General features: G+C 35.2%; 2 protein-coding genes across 3 annotated transcripts; both read right to left on the minus strand.

The window, feature by feature from the left end:
• Positions 1 to 319: 319 nt before the first annotated feature.
• LOC132563695 (oligoribonuclease, mitochondrial-like) lies at positions 320 to 1766 on the minus strand. Its single transcript, XM_060228447.1, has one exon. The coding sequence runs from the start codon at positions 1764 to 1766 to the stop codon at positions 1260 to 1262; it is 507 nt and encodes a 168-aa protein (XP_060084430.1). The 3' UTR covers positions 320 to 1259.
• A 1338-nt stretch (positions 1767 to 3104) lies between these two features.
• Positions 3105 to 15821, minus strand: LOC132563694 (NAD-dependent protein deacylase sirtuin-5, mitochondrial-like). 2 transcript variants are annotated; one of them, XM_060228446.1, is made up of 10 exons: positions 15785 to 15821; positions 15514 to 15669; positions 13297 to 13452; positions 12762 to 12860; positions 10132 to 10258; positions 9557 to 9644; positions 8647 to 8700; positions 8205 to 8328; positions 6187 to 6302; positions 3105 to 5312 (listed from the first exon to the last, which is right to left on the minus strand). In XM_060228446.1, the coding sequence occupies exons 2-10, from the start codon at positions 15646 to 15648 to the stop codon at positions 5243 to 5245; spliced, it is 969 nt and encodes a 322-aa protein (XP_060084429.1). In that variant the 5' UTR covers positions 15649 to 15669; positions 15785 to 15821; the 3' UTR covers positions 3105 to 5242. The 2 variants fall into 2 exon arrangements, with proteins under 2 accessions (XP_060084429.1, XP_060084428.1); XM_060228445.1 differs by lacking the exon at positions 15785 to 15821 and having other exon boundaries at positions 15514 to 15750.
• Between the last annotated feature and the right edge of the window lie 1628 nt (positions 15822 to 17449).

The raw sequence follows: 17449 nt of genomic DNA on the forward strand, positions 1-17449 counted from the left end.
AGTGGGTTGACGCTTTGACTGTTCTTTTGACCAAAAGTTTCCAGGGATCCGGCAGTTTGATCTACAAACTGTATATAGGTGGTTGTAAAAATGTGACAATTCACAAGTGATAAAATAATGTTTAAGGAATGGTATGCAGCACAATTCCTTTGAAATATATAAATGCATCTTGGAGAATCATATATTGCTTAAAAGGTTGCTAAAAGCCCTTGGCAGACCCATCAGTATAAAAATATGCAGGTAAAACCATACACAATGTACAGAGAAAGTTTATTTCTATCATAGTTCTCTATACCATACTCACAATAAACAAACGAAGTTTTCCTTACAGTACCCTTAATTTATTCTCATAAATGATTTTTCATAGTAGAAAGTCAATAAGCAAACAACTTTAAACATAGATGGTTTTATTGATTAACAGGTTTTGGAATTCTGACCATATCAATGAAACATTAAATTTGTCCTCTGTACCTGTAAGGGAGCATTTCTGTCTTTACATTATCTACACTCTCTCAGCTTATCATTATACCTTCTATATTCTACTGCCAAAGTTTGGATACATATGTACAAATTCATTTAGTAAGGTAAAATTGTAAGTTTTCCAGATCAATACACAAAAATATTAGCCAGACAGGCATATAGGGGTAAATAAAAGTCGATCATTTGGAACAGACATAAATAATTTTGCAGTACAGTTTACTAAATTACATAAATAAAATACCCCTCAATCTGTAGGGTCAGTCAATTCCCCTTCATGTATTAGTATGTACAGGTGTCATTAAAGCAAACACCCCCATCAGCAGGATAGGGAACAGATTCCAATATATTATTCAAACAATTTGCAATATTTCATCAGAAAGATTGTAGAATGGTTCTTCTTCATCTGTTACTGTTGATTCCAGGCCAGATCTTTGTAAGTGACAGTGATTTCTGAGACTCAAATTTTGGAGTCCTGGCCTCGTGCTTTCTCTGTGTAATTCGTTCACATTCCGAGAATTTTTTTGTTTTATAACTGGACACACCAAAATTTTGGAAATGGTGCTATAGATATATTCACAGATTGTAAACCTATCAAATTTCTGAGTGATCATACAGAAAATTCAATTCCATCCAGTGTTTTAATTGCACATATTGAACTTTCCAGTAGAATTCATTTGAGTTTCCTTTCATAAACTGAAGTGTGTAAGTACTGCTACCCTCAAACCAAGGCACATTTCCCCTTCATTTGAATATTGATGACTTGTAAAACCGTAACTCTTCTATACTTTCTTTAATATCGTCCAGAGCTCGGTGAGATAATTTTTTCGTGGGTGCTTTTTGAATTCTTCAGGATACCATCTACGACAGAGTTCTTTGACGGTGCTGACATCCACAATTCGGTAATGGAGATGGGCCATAAACTGCGGCATATATTTATCCAGGAAGACTTTGTCAGCATGTACGGAGTTACCCGAAAGTATTGCACAGTTAGGAAGGGTGTGTTGTTGTATAAATTTTAACATTTCCTGTTCTGCTGATGCTAATGAAATGTTACTCTTCTTTACAGCCTCCGTGAGACCAGACTGTCCGTGATGATTTTTACACCAATCCCCCATGCCATCCAACACACTATCGGGTTGATTTATGATGAGATTTGGCCCTTCTGCTACAACATCTAAGCCGCCATTTGTGATCAAGCAAGCCATTTCTAAGATGTGATCTTTGCTTATGTCCAGCCCAGACATCTCTAAGTCAACCCATACTAAACGTTCTGTTTTGTTGTCCATCCTGTCTGTGAGTTTAGTAGGTGCTTGTTTAAATTTGGAGCCCTTTCAAACGTCTTAGTGACGTTGTCAGTGTAATGGCTATTTCCGATAAAATTTTGGCGGCGTGATGGTGCCATACGGCTCGAGGCTTAGCGCGAACAAAATTTTTTCCTTCTTCTTTTCTTCATTTTTTCCCCAAATGAATATTTTTTTCTTAATTCACAGTGTTTATATATCAAACGATATACAGTAAGATCTACGGGAAAATATCATATTTGGGTCGTACAGTTTATTTTAAAGTGTATTTCATTTTCTTCACAGATATAGATTCATCATTACGATTAAACGTATTTACAATTATGCCTTTCATTGTTGAAGAGACAGATATGTGAATAAGGCTCTCTCTTACTGGAAAATTTAGAACATTCTACGATGATCATTGAACCCCTTTGGATTGAGAAGTAGGTGAGCATATCAAATTCTAGGCTATCTGAAAGTTGTTGGTCTATATTGTATGATTTACCATTTAATCTTTTGTGATAATTTAACCATTTATGATTTTTAGAGTTTGTTTTATTTTATTTTATTTTGGATTATTGTGTCTTTCACCGGATGACCTTTTATGTGTTGACGGGCCGTTAAGATGATAATAATAATATTTAAAGACACAATGGTGACACAAGATCATATCTGCTGGATTTGTACCCTTAGAAACATTGTAGTAAAAGCTCTTCTTAAAATACATTATGTTAATTGTTGCCCTTCTAAATGGACATCCATGAATTGTTAGATTTGATCATATGGGCCTTAAGAATTTTTTTTTTATAATTTAAATCTCAAAATTGAATAGGAACTAGGAACCATGGGGAAGATAAATATTAAGTTTGAGAAATATTCCACCAGTGCTACTTAACACATAGAGATCAACTGTAAAACAATATTATACTTGTTTACTACACATGTAAGCGGCATATTGTGTAATGTTTGTGAATTAAGGGGGCCCTCAAAAGGGCTGGTCATTGAAAAAATTCATTTAAATTATGTAAGAGACTACTTAAACTAAGTAAATCTACATGTGACATCTTGATATATTTTGAACTTGGTCATTTACCATTTTATTGTATCTACAAAATACAGAATTAACAGGTATTGGTAAAAATTACGAGATTCTGTAAACAGTTTTTTGAATTGTGCATAAAAAAAGAGCATGGGAACCTGTTTTAACTACCTGTAGATAGGTGCATTATGTGAAAAATCAAGTGACTGGTATAGAATTTGGTAATATATGGTAATGCCAATTAACTTTAAATTTGAAGTTAAACTAAGAATTTTTCACAAAGAACAACAAAACTCCAGATGTTTAATGGAGTCCTCATCAAGATTTTATTTATACAAGCATATTGTAGATAACTTTTCTATACAGCATTATTTGACAAAATATACACAGAAGAATTTTAATAATTAATTCAACATGATTGCATCTGTCTTCACATTCCTTACAATAGAAACAGGCCAGTACCATACTGTCAATTGAGCTCAGAGATACTGTACAACTTGTAAATCAACTACTGAAGTAATTTTATTTTGACATGTGATACTTACAAAGATTTAAGACAATGTTTCATAAAAAGGTATGTACTATTAGAGAAATCTGTTTATGTTTAAATTTGTGTGAAAAATACCAAGGATTTGTGTCAAATACATGCAAGTAAACCTATTTTTTGAGTCAAAGAAGTTAAGAAATTGAGATCTTAATCCATTCTTCACTTTCTTTTCTTGTTTCTAGTATTTCATATATACATATTGTACCTTGTTTTTAATGTACACCTGTTATACTCATGGACTGTTTGGACAAAAGTTCATGAATGAATGATTTTTGTTTATGGACAGACTGTTGACTGCCAATGAACATTGATGAAAGGTGATTTGCCCATCATGTGATAAATATCAACTTTATTCATTTTACAACAATTGGGAAACAAGCTATCAGCTTATATTAATCATTCCGTTTAGCCAAGAAACTGCAGTAACTGGGAAAGCCCATGTGGTCAGGCAGGTGATTCCCATACATTTTCATGTCCACTCAGAGAATCAAACCCTGGACATCTGAATGCATTATACCACTACACAATCAGACCACCCTCATCTGATGTTGGTGGGCTAAATAACAGTGACCACCAGTCGATCAAAGGCTTCCACTTATGGGAGGTAAAATGTGCATGCTGAATTTGTAAAAGCCCATGTCTATGCTGACATTGTAATATTGCCATATCAAATGCTCGACCAAAATGTCCACTGTCTATAGAGGTCAAATTATTCCCCAAGATTTTCCAAGCACTGCATTTTAGTAAAATGTATATTAGCAAGCTACAATGGTCTTATAGATATACTGCATAACAGGAATTTTACGTCCCTGTTTAATTTTCACCCTTTTTCACCTATGAACAGGGAGTGTGAATTTAAGATGAGGCAAAAATTTATTACACTTATGTAACCCTGTTATGTAATCCTCTGAGAAAGAAACGACCATGGTGAGAATTTGTGTGTTATGGTACAATGTAGAAAATAACCTGGTGGGGTGAAAATATCCCGGTATTCAGTTGTTTTTCATTTTTCAGCTTTGTTTACATCTGATTACTCGGTTTTATGTTAACTGTGTGGTATTATGATACAGAAGTTGATCTGTTGACAATGTTCTTCTTGTTGTGTTGTCATGTAAACACAATATTCTCAGGAGTAGGAGAGAATTATACATTCTGTATTTGATTTATTACATGTAATATATATATATGTATAATGGTGTGTCTGCTGGGTTCATCATCTCCTGAACTGCAAGAGTAATTTTTGGGCAGATTCTCCTTGCTGTTGATAGTGGATACCTCACTGAAAAACATAAGGGAGGCCCATTATTTGCTATCTAGAGCAAATGGGGTTTTAAAGTGTGTCTTGCCCAAGGACACAACCCAGGTCAGGACCGAGTAACACAAATAACATGCGTAGGCAGCATTGTACCATGCACCTCTGCTCTTCACCTGAGGTTACATATGTAAATAGGGAAGACAGAAAGGCAATGAATTAATCCTTATCCTCGGCCGTATCTACACTGTAGCTCTGTCAGCAATAAAGAATAACTTTAAGTTCGTGCATTTTGTGGGGTCTTTTTATACTATAATTATTCTTTTATGCATAAAAAAAATAATAGCATAATCTATACTATCAACATAATGATGACTACTTATCACAGAAGTTTTAAAAAATCCAATGTTGAAGATATTCAGTTTCGTTTCACTGCTTCGATCACTGGATTAATGCTCTTTGTTTATGAATAAAGCAATAACACCATGGACATTTTAGACAAGGAGAAGCTACAGCCTTCTGATACATGGAATAACTTCATGGTTCCAACACACAGAAATAATTTCAGAGTGTTGTTACAAAGAATAACTCCAGTGTTCACATTCAGGGAATGTCTTCAGGGTCTGACACAGGGAACAATTTCAGGGTTCCGATTCATGTTTAGCCAGAGCTTCTGGCACAATGGTTCCTGCTGGTCCTTGGAAATGAAACCTGAAACAAAAGCATGGTTATGAACTTGGCCTGTAGTCTAAACACACATCTTGAAGTCACTAGACATCAGTAGACATTGTCAGTACTTTATATACACTCTACTTTAACAGAATTTCGGCTTAATAAGATATCTGATTTTGTGAAGGTGCATCTTCATCTGATAATAAAGATTAAAAAAGTTTTAAAAAAAGACTACAGAAGCTTTTATATCTTAATATCTGGATATTTTCAAACAATTGTAAAGAAATATTCTGACTAAAACAATGATTAAACTTTATACAACAATTAATTTCTGCATAATGGATGTTCCGTGAGCTCAAGTATGGACTTTGTCAACAAATAAACAAATAATAACTTATATGACGAATGAAGCTATTTATAATCTCTAAAATTCTTTACACTTCATAAAGGCATGATGATACTAACTGATCTGTTGAATAGAATGCCATTGCATTAGCATAAGATGCTTTACTGGTGATCAGTTTGCTCTTTCCTTGAAAGCAGGTCAAGGTCAATAGAAGATGAAACATTATAGGTCTCTACCCAAGGTAGCTACTTGTCAAATATAATCTGCCTCAGATTTTAATGAGCATTTATCCATAAAAGAAGCAGTATTCTTGCATGGGCTTTTTTCACAGGTTTGGGATGTGGCATTTTTGCCTCATTTTTGAAAGAAAATTGGTGAATTTGGAAGTGAACTTCGAAGAACAAATAGCAAACTTTGGGAATTTAGCCTAAATATAATTTCAGTTGGGAATAGGGCCCCCAGAAAAAGTCTTGTCAAACAATATAATCTTCCATGAATGTTAGATACTGAAGATCCTTTGAACACAAACATACTGATGTAGTGATCTCAATATGAAAGTATACTGACCCTAGACTTGTTGTGACATCAGTTTCCTCCATATTTATTTCAGCCACAGGAACACCACGGCTAGCTACTTCTGGAGCAAACATGGCCGCTGGGTAAACAACTGATGAGGTTCCCACCTGTTAAACAATGTGTAACAAGAAGGAGTAATGGGATATACCTTTCACCTGCTGGGATTTAAAAAGCATCATTTCGTTCTCTACCTGGACACTCTACCAACTAACTAAAAGAAATTCCCACCAGTTAACACTAGTAAGGTGACCTGTATTATCTGTTTCTACACTGCTCCATCCCCCAAAAAGACTTCAACCCCGAAGACAGCAACAACCCAAGTTCAATATACCAGGACTGTTGGGTCCCTAATAAAGTAGCTAATATACTTACCAACAAAGATAGCATTGTCAGAAAATTGTTCCACCTTCAGTTCTAGATATTTTCTATTTTTCTTTTCTGTTTGTTTATATTACTTAATTATATTCTTTATTCATTTGTTTACTTATTCAATTCAATACAACAGACCTGAGAGTCCAATCAAACAATTTGCTGTTTTATTGTGTTTATTGCCCCACAACAGCCAGGGTCATTTGAGGGCGGTTTTTTAACCTTAGGTTATGTACACCAATGCTTTTACTGCCTGAGCTATCAGGGCTCCATGCAGAAAACAAGGTTAGAGCATAACATAAGCATAAATAACTAAAACATTGATAGGTCATCAAGGGCCTCACTGTGTGGCTGAAAATCTGTCCCCTACCTACACATCCACCCTTAGACACACACACACCCCAGACTGACAGATTAAGTACACTCTGCCATAAAAGTTAGTCAAGAAAGACTGTTACAGAAAAAAATACTAACAAATACATTTGATCTTATTTTTCAAAATTATAATAACTGTGACCTTTGATCTCAGGACTTGAGATATAAAAATCAATATCCTAAGCAAGCACTTTTGGTACAGAAGAATTGTATGAAGTTTATTTATATTGGGCAAAGCTAACTCTAGTTATCACACAGAAACTGATTAAAACTAACAGTTACAATAACCTTTGTCCTTTGGACCTGAGTGGCAATTTATCTCAAACAAGCACATTTGGTTTATGAAGCATTGCATCAAGTTTGAGATAGATTGACTACAGCAAACTTGAGCTGTTCCATGAAATGGATTTTCCTTTACAGCAACAATAACCTCAACCTTTGACTTCTGGGTCTGAAAAGTATTCCCTGGCAAGCACTTTCAGTAAGAAAGCATTGTATTGAGTATGAGTTTGACTACCCCAAAGGAACCCAAGTTATATCACATAAACCAATTTTCTTCTTAGAGTAACAAGTATCGGGACCATTGATCCTGAGAAACTGAAAAGCAATCCAAAACAAGCTATTTTTGTAAGGAAGCATTGTATCAGGTTTGAGTTTGATCATTGCAGGAAACTGACTTTTCTATTTATAGTAACAATGACCTTGACCTTTGATCTTTGAAAATATAATGCAATCCAAAGCAAACACTTTCAGTCAGGAAGTACTGTCTGAAGCTTGGGTTAGACTGGTCAAAGCAAACTCTGTTTCTCGCAAGGAAACTGATTTTCTATTTATAGTAAGTGACCTTGACCCTTAACCTTGGGAGATAAAAAGCTACACAACAAAGCAAGCACTTCTTTCAAGGAGGCTTGGCATAAAGTATGATTGCCATTGGCACAACAGAATTAGAGATACTGTACAGAAACAAAAAAAAACTGGACAGACAGACAGATGGACAAGCTGATCACTATAGGGCACCTAATCTCGATTAGGAGCTCTAGTAATCAATAGGCAAAGACTAGAATATGAAATACATACAAATGTAAAATAGAATCAGTGTCATAAATATAATCTGTACATCAATCATTCAATCAGGACTTGAAAAATGAAATTCTATTTCTGAAAATTAAACATATATATTTCTGACCGAAAAAAAAATCCAAAAAGTGAAACATAGGACTGTTTGATTTTCAGATTCACTAAAGTTGTACCTTATATGTACTTACCACCAAACAAAGATCACATTCTCCAAGCTCCTTGTAGGCATTATGTAAAACAGTTGGGTCTAAAGATTCTCCAAACCAGACAACATGTGGCCGCAGTAGTCCTTTACAGCTCTCCTTCTCACACCTGCAGGACAACCATCACAAAACAGTATAAAAATCTCTCTTTAATAGAGTTATATCCATTTTGATTATCTTGCAATACATAGTACTGTAAGCAAACAAGTTCTAGTGGTCATTTTATTGCAGAACTTTTCCTGCTAGAGTTATTGCGCTGAAATATAATTACGCTACTTTCAGGTCCTATGTGTCATTCATACAGCAATTATTGAGAATGTGTGAATTCATCATCACATTTATTTGTTAACATCTGATATTGTGAGGTGTTATAAAAGCCAACACTAAAAGCATGAAACAACTGGATATTGTTTGGGGCACTATTCACCGAGGAAGGTTTTCCACTGGTATCCCAGCATCCTTTGCTTCAGGATTAGGTTCCCTATAAAAAAAAAAGATGGCTCAATAGTAATCAGAATAATGAAACTAACAGTTTCAATTAACAATTTAATTAAATACTTCAACTATATGCAGGTACTTTTTTATTTATCTCCCATTTATCTGTTTTATAACAGTAAAACACATACTCAAATGTATCAAGACATTACCATTGGGTTTCATTTCTTTAACAACACTAAAGCAAACCTTGTGTGAGGTAGACACACTTATCTTATCTTTATGTGAGATGGATGCATAATTGAAGAACACATACAATGTATTTGTAAAAGGAAGAAGTACCTCATAAGTGCTGATGAGAGGCTAAACCTCACTTAAAGAGTTTGTTATAAGCAGACATGCACTTAACTGTTTTTGTTCAAAAGACTCACGTTTGGGGAATTTGTTAGGGTGGACTTGTATTTGAGTTTGTGTAAGTGCAGAGTCAAATCAAACTTGTTTGTGTGGGGCAACTCACATTTTAATGTGTTTGTGAGAGAAAGACTTACAGTTAAAATGTTTGTGTGAGGCAGATTCACATTTCAAATGTTTGTGTGAGACAGATGCACATTTTAAAGAGTTTATGTGAAATAGACTCACAATTAAAGTGTTTCTAAGAGTCAGATTCACCATTATAGATGCATCTGCATGTGATGGACTCTAATGAAGAGTTCTAGCAACATTTAGTTCTAAAGTAAAGGGCGTGGCATTAAGTAAATGAGTGACACAAAGGACTAAATAAATAATCAAAGTGAATGGTCTCTTACAATGATCTTACAAGAAAACCTATTTTTTGAGTATTGGGAGACAGTTGTAGATTGTGCGAGATGCAGTAATGAGTCTGTGTCCTGTTAAATACATACCCCTTGCCTGCCAAAGACTCACAGATTGGACTGTCCCTGTTCACAGTAACCTCTGCACATTTTGTACACCTCACTTTAAACAGACTTCCTGAAAAAATCCAGATATTAGAATAAACATACATTTCTTGGCAGTCATATTTCCCTCTCCCTACTCTGATTACTTAGGACCACTGATGACAAGTTTGGTAGGAATTCAATGTTTTTAAAAGATAAACTGGAAATATCTACTCTTGCAGTTCACTCATGAAGTGTTTAAGAAGAATATATGATATGATTGATGTACTGCAAAACCATATATTTTTGTGGTATTCAAATTTTGTGTATTTTCCAAAAATGTGTATTTTCTTTGGCATGCAAAATCCACTAGTACCGTACCTGGTAATCCATGTCAAATGGACATAAAAACTTTAGAGTACCCATAAATTCAACGAACATAAATCTCCCACAAAAATTAATTCTTTCACAGTAGTTCAGGATCATGTGATATGAACATGATCTTATGACTGAACACATTATAGCCAGTGCATGTCAAAATATAGTGGGACTGTTCAACTAAGACAATATATCTCACCAACCGTGAAGTTCCAGGATGTTTTGGGTTCCTGCCTGGCGGTGAAGCTCATCAATGTTCTGGGTGATGACAATGACACGCCGATTCTGCTCTGCCAGCCTTTTCTCACATTCAGCTATAGCAATGTGGGCCTTTAATAATAGAAATATTAGTCAATCATGAGGATTTTCAGCTCCATTTGAAAAATTAAATCTTGAAGTAATTTCAGACTAACTTAACACTTAACGCAGTTTTTACACTGAATCTGTTCAAGGTCATAAGCTTTGATAAAAAATATTCCTGAAAAATATATGTCACTGGGTCATTTATTCTACCCTGTATATCGTAATGTATCTGCTCATTACTATATGTGTGTAAATAGTTACAGGGGGAGTCTTCTGTTTAGGTGTGTTACTAGTTACAGAGGGTGTCTTCTGTTTAGGTGTGTTACTAGTTACAGAGGGTGTCTTCTGTTTAGGTGTATAACTAGTTACCGAGGGTATCTTCTGTTTAGGTGTGTTACTAGTTAAAGAGGTTGTCTTCTGTTTGGGTGTGTTACTAGCTACAGAGGGTGTCTTCTGTTTAGGTGTGTTACTTGTTACAGAGGGTATCTTCTGTTTAGGTGTGTTACTAGTTACAGAGGGTATCTTCTGTTTAGGTGTATAACTAGTTACAGAGGGTATCTTCTGTTTAGGTGTGTTACTAGTTACAGAGGGTATCTTTTGTTTAGGTGTGTTACTTGTTACAGAGGGTATCTTCTGTTTAGGTGTGTTACTAGTTACAGAGGGTATCTTCTGTTTAGGTGTATAACTAGTTACAGAGGGTATCTTCTGTTTAGGTGTGTTACTAGTTACAGAGGGTGTCTTCTGTTTAGGTGTATAACTAGTTACAGAGGGTATCTTCTGTTTAGGTGTGTTACTAGTTACAGAGGTGTCTTCTGTTTAGGTGTGTTACTAGTTACAGAGGGTGTCTTCTGTTTCGGTGTATAACTAGTTACAGGGGGTGTCTTCTGTTTAGGAGTGTTACTAGTTACAGAGGGTATCTTCTGTTTAGGTGGTTACTAGTTACAGAGGGTGTCTTTTGTTTAGGTGTGTTACTAGTTACAGAGGGTATCTTCTGTTTAGGTGTGTTACTAGTTACAGAAAGGGTCCTTTGTTTACCTATATGTCTAATTATAGAGTTCATATGTGTCTGATAATTTTTACATCTATTTTTACCTTTTACCTGTTTTTCTAGTTATATACAGGTATGTCATAGTGTTAAGTGCATGCTATTTGCCTGTGTATTAGAGTTCTGTGAGCACAGCACACTTACCAGTAGCTAGGGTTTGTCAGCAGGACCTATGGGAATATGGGGGATCATATTTCCAAATACATGTAATGCTCTACCTCTAGTGTATGATAGTGATGAGACTCCACAGACAACAATACATAGGATGGAAGGATGAGAGTCTCTTGTTTTTTCCACCTGTCACATATAATCTTTAGACAATAAATGGATAACTCTCCTTAAAAGTCAGAGAAAAGAAAAAGAAGCATGTCCGCAACAATGTTAGATATTGTGAAAGGGACATAACTCCAAAGAACTATAGAGACAACCAAGGAGAGAAGTATTGAATATTTCTAGTGTTATTTACTTGGTTAAGATGTGTACTCATAACTTATGAAATACAATTTCAGTTCTACTTGTGGAATCAATATTAAAGAATCTTATATGAAAGTTCTGCCTTCAGATTTTTTCAAGTTTTACACAAGGCTCCTCAAGTTTAGTCTTCCTGATTTTTTGTTGAAAATTTTAATCAAAAGTCTTGAAATTATTGGTCATGAACCATGAACTAATTGGAACTTAACCCGCATATTATTACTTAGTAAAACTCCATACCAAATTACAGTTCTACATCTGTATCTGAGCAGAAACAAAACAATACAGAGGAAGGGACAAGGTTAACACTTGAAGCTGGAAACCATGAAAATGCAACAAGCTACCTTATGCTAAGTATATAAAATGGGATATTAGTTTTTGGGTCAATGTTTGTTAATACTTATTAATTTGTAAAAATTATAATGAAATCTGATCTGACAATGCCTGATTATTACATTCCCTGGTAGACAATATTATACAATTTTTAAGCTACAACAAAAAATCCCTTACTTCATTCCCTATAAACTGTCATTTGGTATGATTTACGAACTCACATGGCCCACCTACCCAATAAACAACCAGAGTCAGTTTGAGACAGGATCTCCATGTATTAGCCAATGGCTACTTCACTGAACAACATACTGGAGACTCGTTGCATGCCATCCATAGCAAACAGGGTAAAATGTCATGTCCAAGAATATAACCCTGTCAGAACAGACTTGTCCGTTTCTCTGCTGTCTGAGAAACACATACCAGCATATATGTAGGGAATGCTGAACTATGCACCTCAGATCTTCTCCTAAGGTTAGGCAAGTCAACATTCAAACCAACCGAGCTTCAATAGCCCTTCTGCTTATACATGTATATGAGAAAATTCTATAGATTGGTTTTTTCATATATGTATATTCTGGTTCACAAAAATTGTTTTCAGTTTGAAGAAAAAAAAAGTGCTATTGTCAATAACCAGTATACAACAAAGTGACAGTCTCCTGCTGTTTGTTTTGTATCACATACCATGTTGGGTTTCTTTGAGTTCATGACTTCTCGTCTATGATGATAAAACTCCCAAACCAGTGAGGGATCTGTGGCAAAGGCTTCTGGTGTAGCTAGTTGCTGTAATACAATGAGACATACAGATTCAAGTTTAAATAGCAGTGCAAAACAATTCCATGACATCATATTTAAAGTTTGGAAGATATCACTAAACAAGAGGCCCATGGGGCTGATCAGTCATCCAACTACAAAAATTTTCAGCAGGGAGAAGAGGATTTTTTTTCATTTTGAATGAAATCTTACGAAGAAGCTCTTTTCCATGATGCAGATGACAGTTTTGGTGAGGATTAGGTAACTGTAACAAGTGTTACCTATTTTTGACAGTAAAGTTAGACCTCAATCCAACTGGTGAAAGGTCACCTGACCACCTAAGACAGCATTGGAAGTGTACTAGAAGGATCAAACATCCCAGCTGAATGATGCAGTTTTATACATAATGAATTCATCTAAAAAATATGTTATTTATGCAATTACAACATTATCATACAAGTCCTACCTGGGCTTGCCATTTGCGCCAGAAACCACCAGCTCCGCGAAATGTTGGAACACCGCTCTCTGCGCTAACTCCTGCCCCAGTGAGTACCACTATGTGCTTGGCTTTGGCAAAATGTTCTCTGAATTCACTCATATTTGAGCTAGGTCGACCCTTTGGCTATCAAAAGTCAAAAGAAAAGGAAAGTTCATAATCATCAACTTACAGTAATTTCTGTATACCATTACAATTTATAACGTAGAAATTTTCCATTTGTTCCTGATAATTTAAATGTGCCATAATAAGGGATTTTTTTTTTTGGGAGGGGGGGGGGGGGTTTAACATACACTCCGAGACTTGCTACTTTTGTCTTCTTTCACCCTTATCACAGTACAGCTTTTATTTTGAGACCCTGATCACGTATTCTCTATAAATCTGGTCCATTTTATATGGATTCATTTCAGCACAGCATACATTTTTGCACCTGGGAATTTTTTGTCCAGGTAGAGTTATGATAAAATGTATAATGCAGTACCACTAATTATATGGATTGATTGTTCATTTTGTGGAAATCATTTAAGTACAGCTGTCAAAACCTGGATTGTTAATATCTTTAATTCATATTATAGAATATCTCACACCTCCTTGGATAAGACTCCTATTGTAAAAACATTTTTTGGTAATAGGCTGGATATTTTATGTATATGTAGACAATTATATGTTTTAGATGAACAATTTTATCATTTTCACTTACAACACTTGCATGCTTATATATGTTCTCTCTTTGAAATTGTAAGTATAGCATTTTGTACTTTGTTGATGTGACAAAATATTTTTGCTGAAGCAATTGACACATTAACCTTCCATTCAAGAATAAATTATCAGACATGGTACAGAGAAGAGCAGCTGATTTAGTCATTAAAAGATATTACAATATTTCTAGTGTCAGTGACATGCTGGGAGATCCCCATTGGCCAAGCTTGCTGCTGTAAATAAAAACCTCTAAAAGAAATAGCCATCATCTTGACTCTCTCGTCCTTTCTCCCATCACACGATCTACTGTAGAACTGACTGTTGGAAATACTCTTTCTTCCCTAGTGTAAAATACAGAGAGATAAGAAAATGTTTATATCTTGTTGCAAAGAAATTCCAATTACTAGTCTTGCTGTATTTATAAAACATTTTTCTCAAAAAGTAAATAACTAATTTTTTTAAATAAGCAGTAGTAAAGGGCTTTATAACTTTCAAATTGATTGCGTTACTTTTTTGTGATAAATAATTTCTGTTAACTTTTGCTATTAGTAAAACAAAATACATGTTTAACCCTTTCGGCGCCAAATATCTCTCACAATGTACAGCTCAGCGCCAAATATTTTCCGGAAAATATCCGAAAACAATGGCAAAAATTGTTGACTACAGTCACCTATGGTAGCCTGTCTGCATGTAGACTTTAGTTGCCTACGGCACCGAAAGGGTTAAGCTGTATACATTGCAAATACCATCCTTATAGTATGTGTCACTTTCTGTCTAAAATATGGAAATAATCATCTTTAACAAGATGACATTAAGAAGCTGAGTGATTATCTGATTGCCTCATTTAACTTTTGTGATATGTCACTTTAATTTATCACTAAGACTGTTTTTTCTGTTACAAAAATGAGATACACTTCTCATTAGCCGACAAAATGACTCTCATCAGGCTAGTCTGTGCTAAGTCCACAATAACTACAGCACAGATCTAGAGGCACAGGTAGATAACTTTAGATAAAGGAAGAAGAGGGAACTTGATTATATCATGGCTCAGTTAACAAGAAGTAACACCCGAGAAGTCACCACTGGACCTAGTTTCTTATCCTTATATTTATAAATATATATATATATACCCCTCTACTGGGAATGGAACAATCTTTCACCAGATCTAATTGTCACAGCCGGCTTTTTGAGGCTTCAAAACCAACATCCTAACTTCTACTTAATGTCTTCTCTTTTTTTTTTATCTTTTTCCTTGTATATTGCACACCCCATTAATATCCACATAATCTTAATTCAGTACATTGAAAGAAGTTTATTAAGGGTAGATGTAGATCCTGTGCATCTTTAGATGTTACAGGTGGCCATTTTACATGAGTACCTAATGTAAGACACCCGATTATAATTATGAGTATTAAAGTAATTGGCACAGTTCGACAATTTTCACTCCATTTGAAAAAAAAGTATTGTATTAATAATAGAAACATGTACCGTGGAAAACCCTAGAAGTGCCCCGAGTCTGTCAAACTCAGCAAAAATATCTTTCTTTGGTTCGCCAGCTCCTGCCATTATTGAACACGGAAGAAGTCGACGCAGGGAGTGTCTGCAGTTTGTCAAAATATTCATTCAATTGACTGTTCACCAACGCTACAAAATAAATTTTCACGAATTACACGCAAACAACATCACCATTAGTGAATGGTTTGAAAACTTGTGATTATATTAAAAGCCTTTTTCATACAAAAAGCGTTAGGATACGAACATTTCCCGATAAGCTGTTCCGGGAATCAGATGCTCAAAGTCACGTAGACTAAAAAAAATAGTGCAAGACATCGAGTGGGGCCGGAGCAACTGTTTTTACCACAAAATGTAAGAATCAGATATGCTTAATTGAGATACATGCACAGTGTGAACGATGTGATATTTTATTCTTGTTAACTGTACATATAATCATAGACCGTTCTTAAAGTTAGAAGTACTTTCAGCATACTTTTTCTATCGACGGCCCTACAAAACTTACGACAGGATGTTCACTTTGTATGTATAATAAAGGTTACGAAATAAGGACTAACCGTTCCGGAAAAGGAGCAAACATTAAATTAAGTAGATTCCCAGTACAGGATCATCTCAGATCCTCTACACCGGTCTCCAATATACAACAGTAAGAAAACATCATATCAGAGACGTATATATATGTGTGTTATATATGTCTCTGATAATAATAATCAATATTATAAATCAATTGTGACATCAGTTCCAATTCCTTTACAACTTCGGCTTTGTAATTATACAAAAGTTCTTCATTTTTCCTATGCTTATCTAATCTGTTTTAAAAGAATTTATTCTAGGTGGTGAGATAATTTGTTGCGGAAGGTTGTTCCTAATTTTCACTACTCGCACACTTAAAAAGTTTTTTTTCTTCTGATATCTAGCTAACTCTGCAGTGGAAATATTTTTTTCGAATGTCCTGTTGTTCCTTGTCTTTACACCATGTCTTGTCAAGTTTAAGAAAATCAGTTGACTTGCTGTTGCAGATATCGCTTGCTATATTCAATACTTCTGTCATGTTCTAGAGCATTGTCGTTTACTTCCCATCCTTTTTACTTCAGGGGTTACGCTCACTATCGCTCTCTTCGTCCCTGGAACATTTCATGGCAAAATGAAAGGCGCCGTTGAAAATATCAAACTAGGCTTCTCATCTTATCCACAAGGTTTCGCACACGGAACCTTCCATTTTGCCAGGAAATGTTCCAGGGGTACAGAAAGCGATATTGAGTGTAACATCAGGAGTATCTGGGGCGTTTACTCGCAGACTTTTCAACGCAAAAAAAAAAAAAAAAAACGAAAAGAAAAGAAAAGAAAAGATGCTTCAAAAATGCTACCTATACAACAGATTAATGAGGAGTTAAGAAAACTTGAGACATAACTGATAGAAACAAGATTTTTTCCCAGTACAGTGTCTTTGTAAAAGAACAGACTGGAAGCATAGGGAACTTCACCAAATAAACAGAATAAGGGAGAAGGCCTCGAGATAACTGTGGTGGAAGTAAAAATCCTTAACACGAATGAAGAACTTCCAACCGGAAGTCTTCCGGCTAGACACAATCCATCCCATCTACCTAATGAACATAGAACCATCCATATCAGGACAAGATTTTCAACCTAACGTTATCAACGGGAACACTTCTGGTTGACTGGGGAAAAAACTGGGATCAAAGCAGTCTTTAAGAATAGGGACGCATGCGAAGATGTGTAAGGGAACGCATAACAATGGTTATGAGGGCTAGCAATATTTTGTCGAAGCAGTATTTTTTTATTGGGAAGATTCAAGTGCCTCCATCTTCTCGAAGAGATGGAAAAATGGGGCGAAGCTGTAGACAATATGATAATATTATAAATTATGACTATGAAAATGCATTCTAAGAAT

Source organism: Ylistrum balloti, unplaced genomic scaffold, assembly GCF_031769215.1.
Source record: "Ylistrum balloti isolate Yb309-2 unplaced genomic scaffold, AGI_CSIRO_Ybal_v1 Utg371822, whole genome shotgun sequence".
NCBI lineage: Eukaryota > Metazoa > Mollusca > Bivalvia > Pectinida > Pectinidae > Ylistrum > Ylistrum balloti.

Excerpts from the sequence above, each read along its gene's own strand:
- LOC132563695 (XM_060228447.1), bottom strand. The coding sequence starts at position 1,766 with ATGGACAACAAAACAGAACGTTTAGTATGGGTTGACTTAGAGATGTCT.
- LOC132563694 (XM_060228446.1), bottom strand. The coding sequence starts at position 15,648 with ATGAATATTTTGACAAACTGCAGACACTCCCTGCGTCGACTTCTTCCG. Across the intron at positions 10,259-12,761 it reads ACTCAAAGAAACCCAACATG|GCCCACATTGCTATAGCTGA; the intron begins GTATGTGATACA and ends CTATTATTAAAG. Across the intron at positions 9,645-10,131 it reads AAACATCCTGGAACTTCACG|GAAGTCTGTTTAAAGTGAGG; the intron begins GTTGGTGAGATA and ends GGATTTTTTCAG.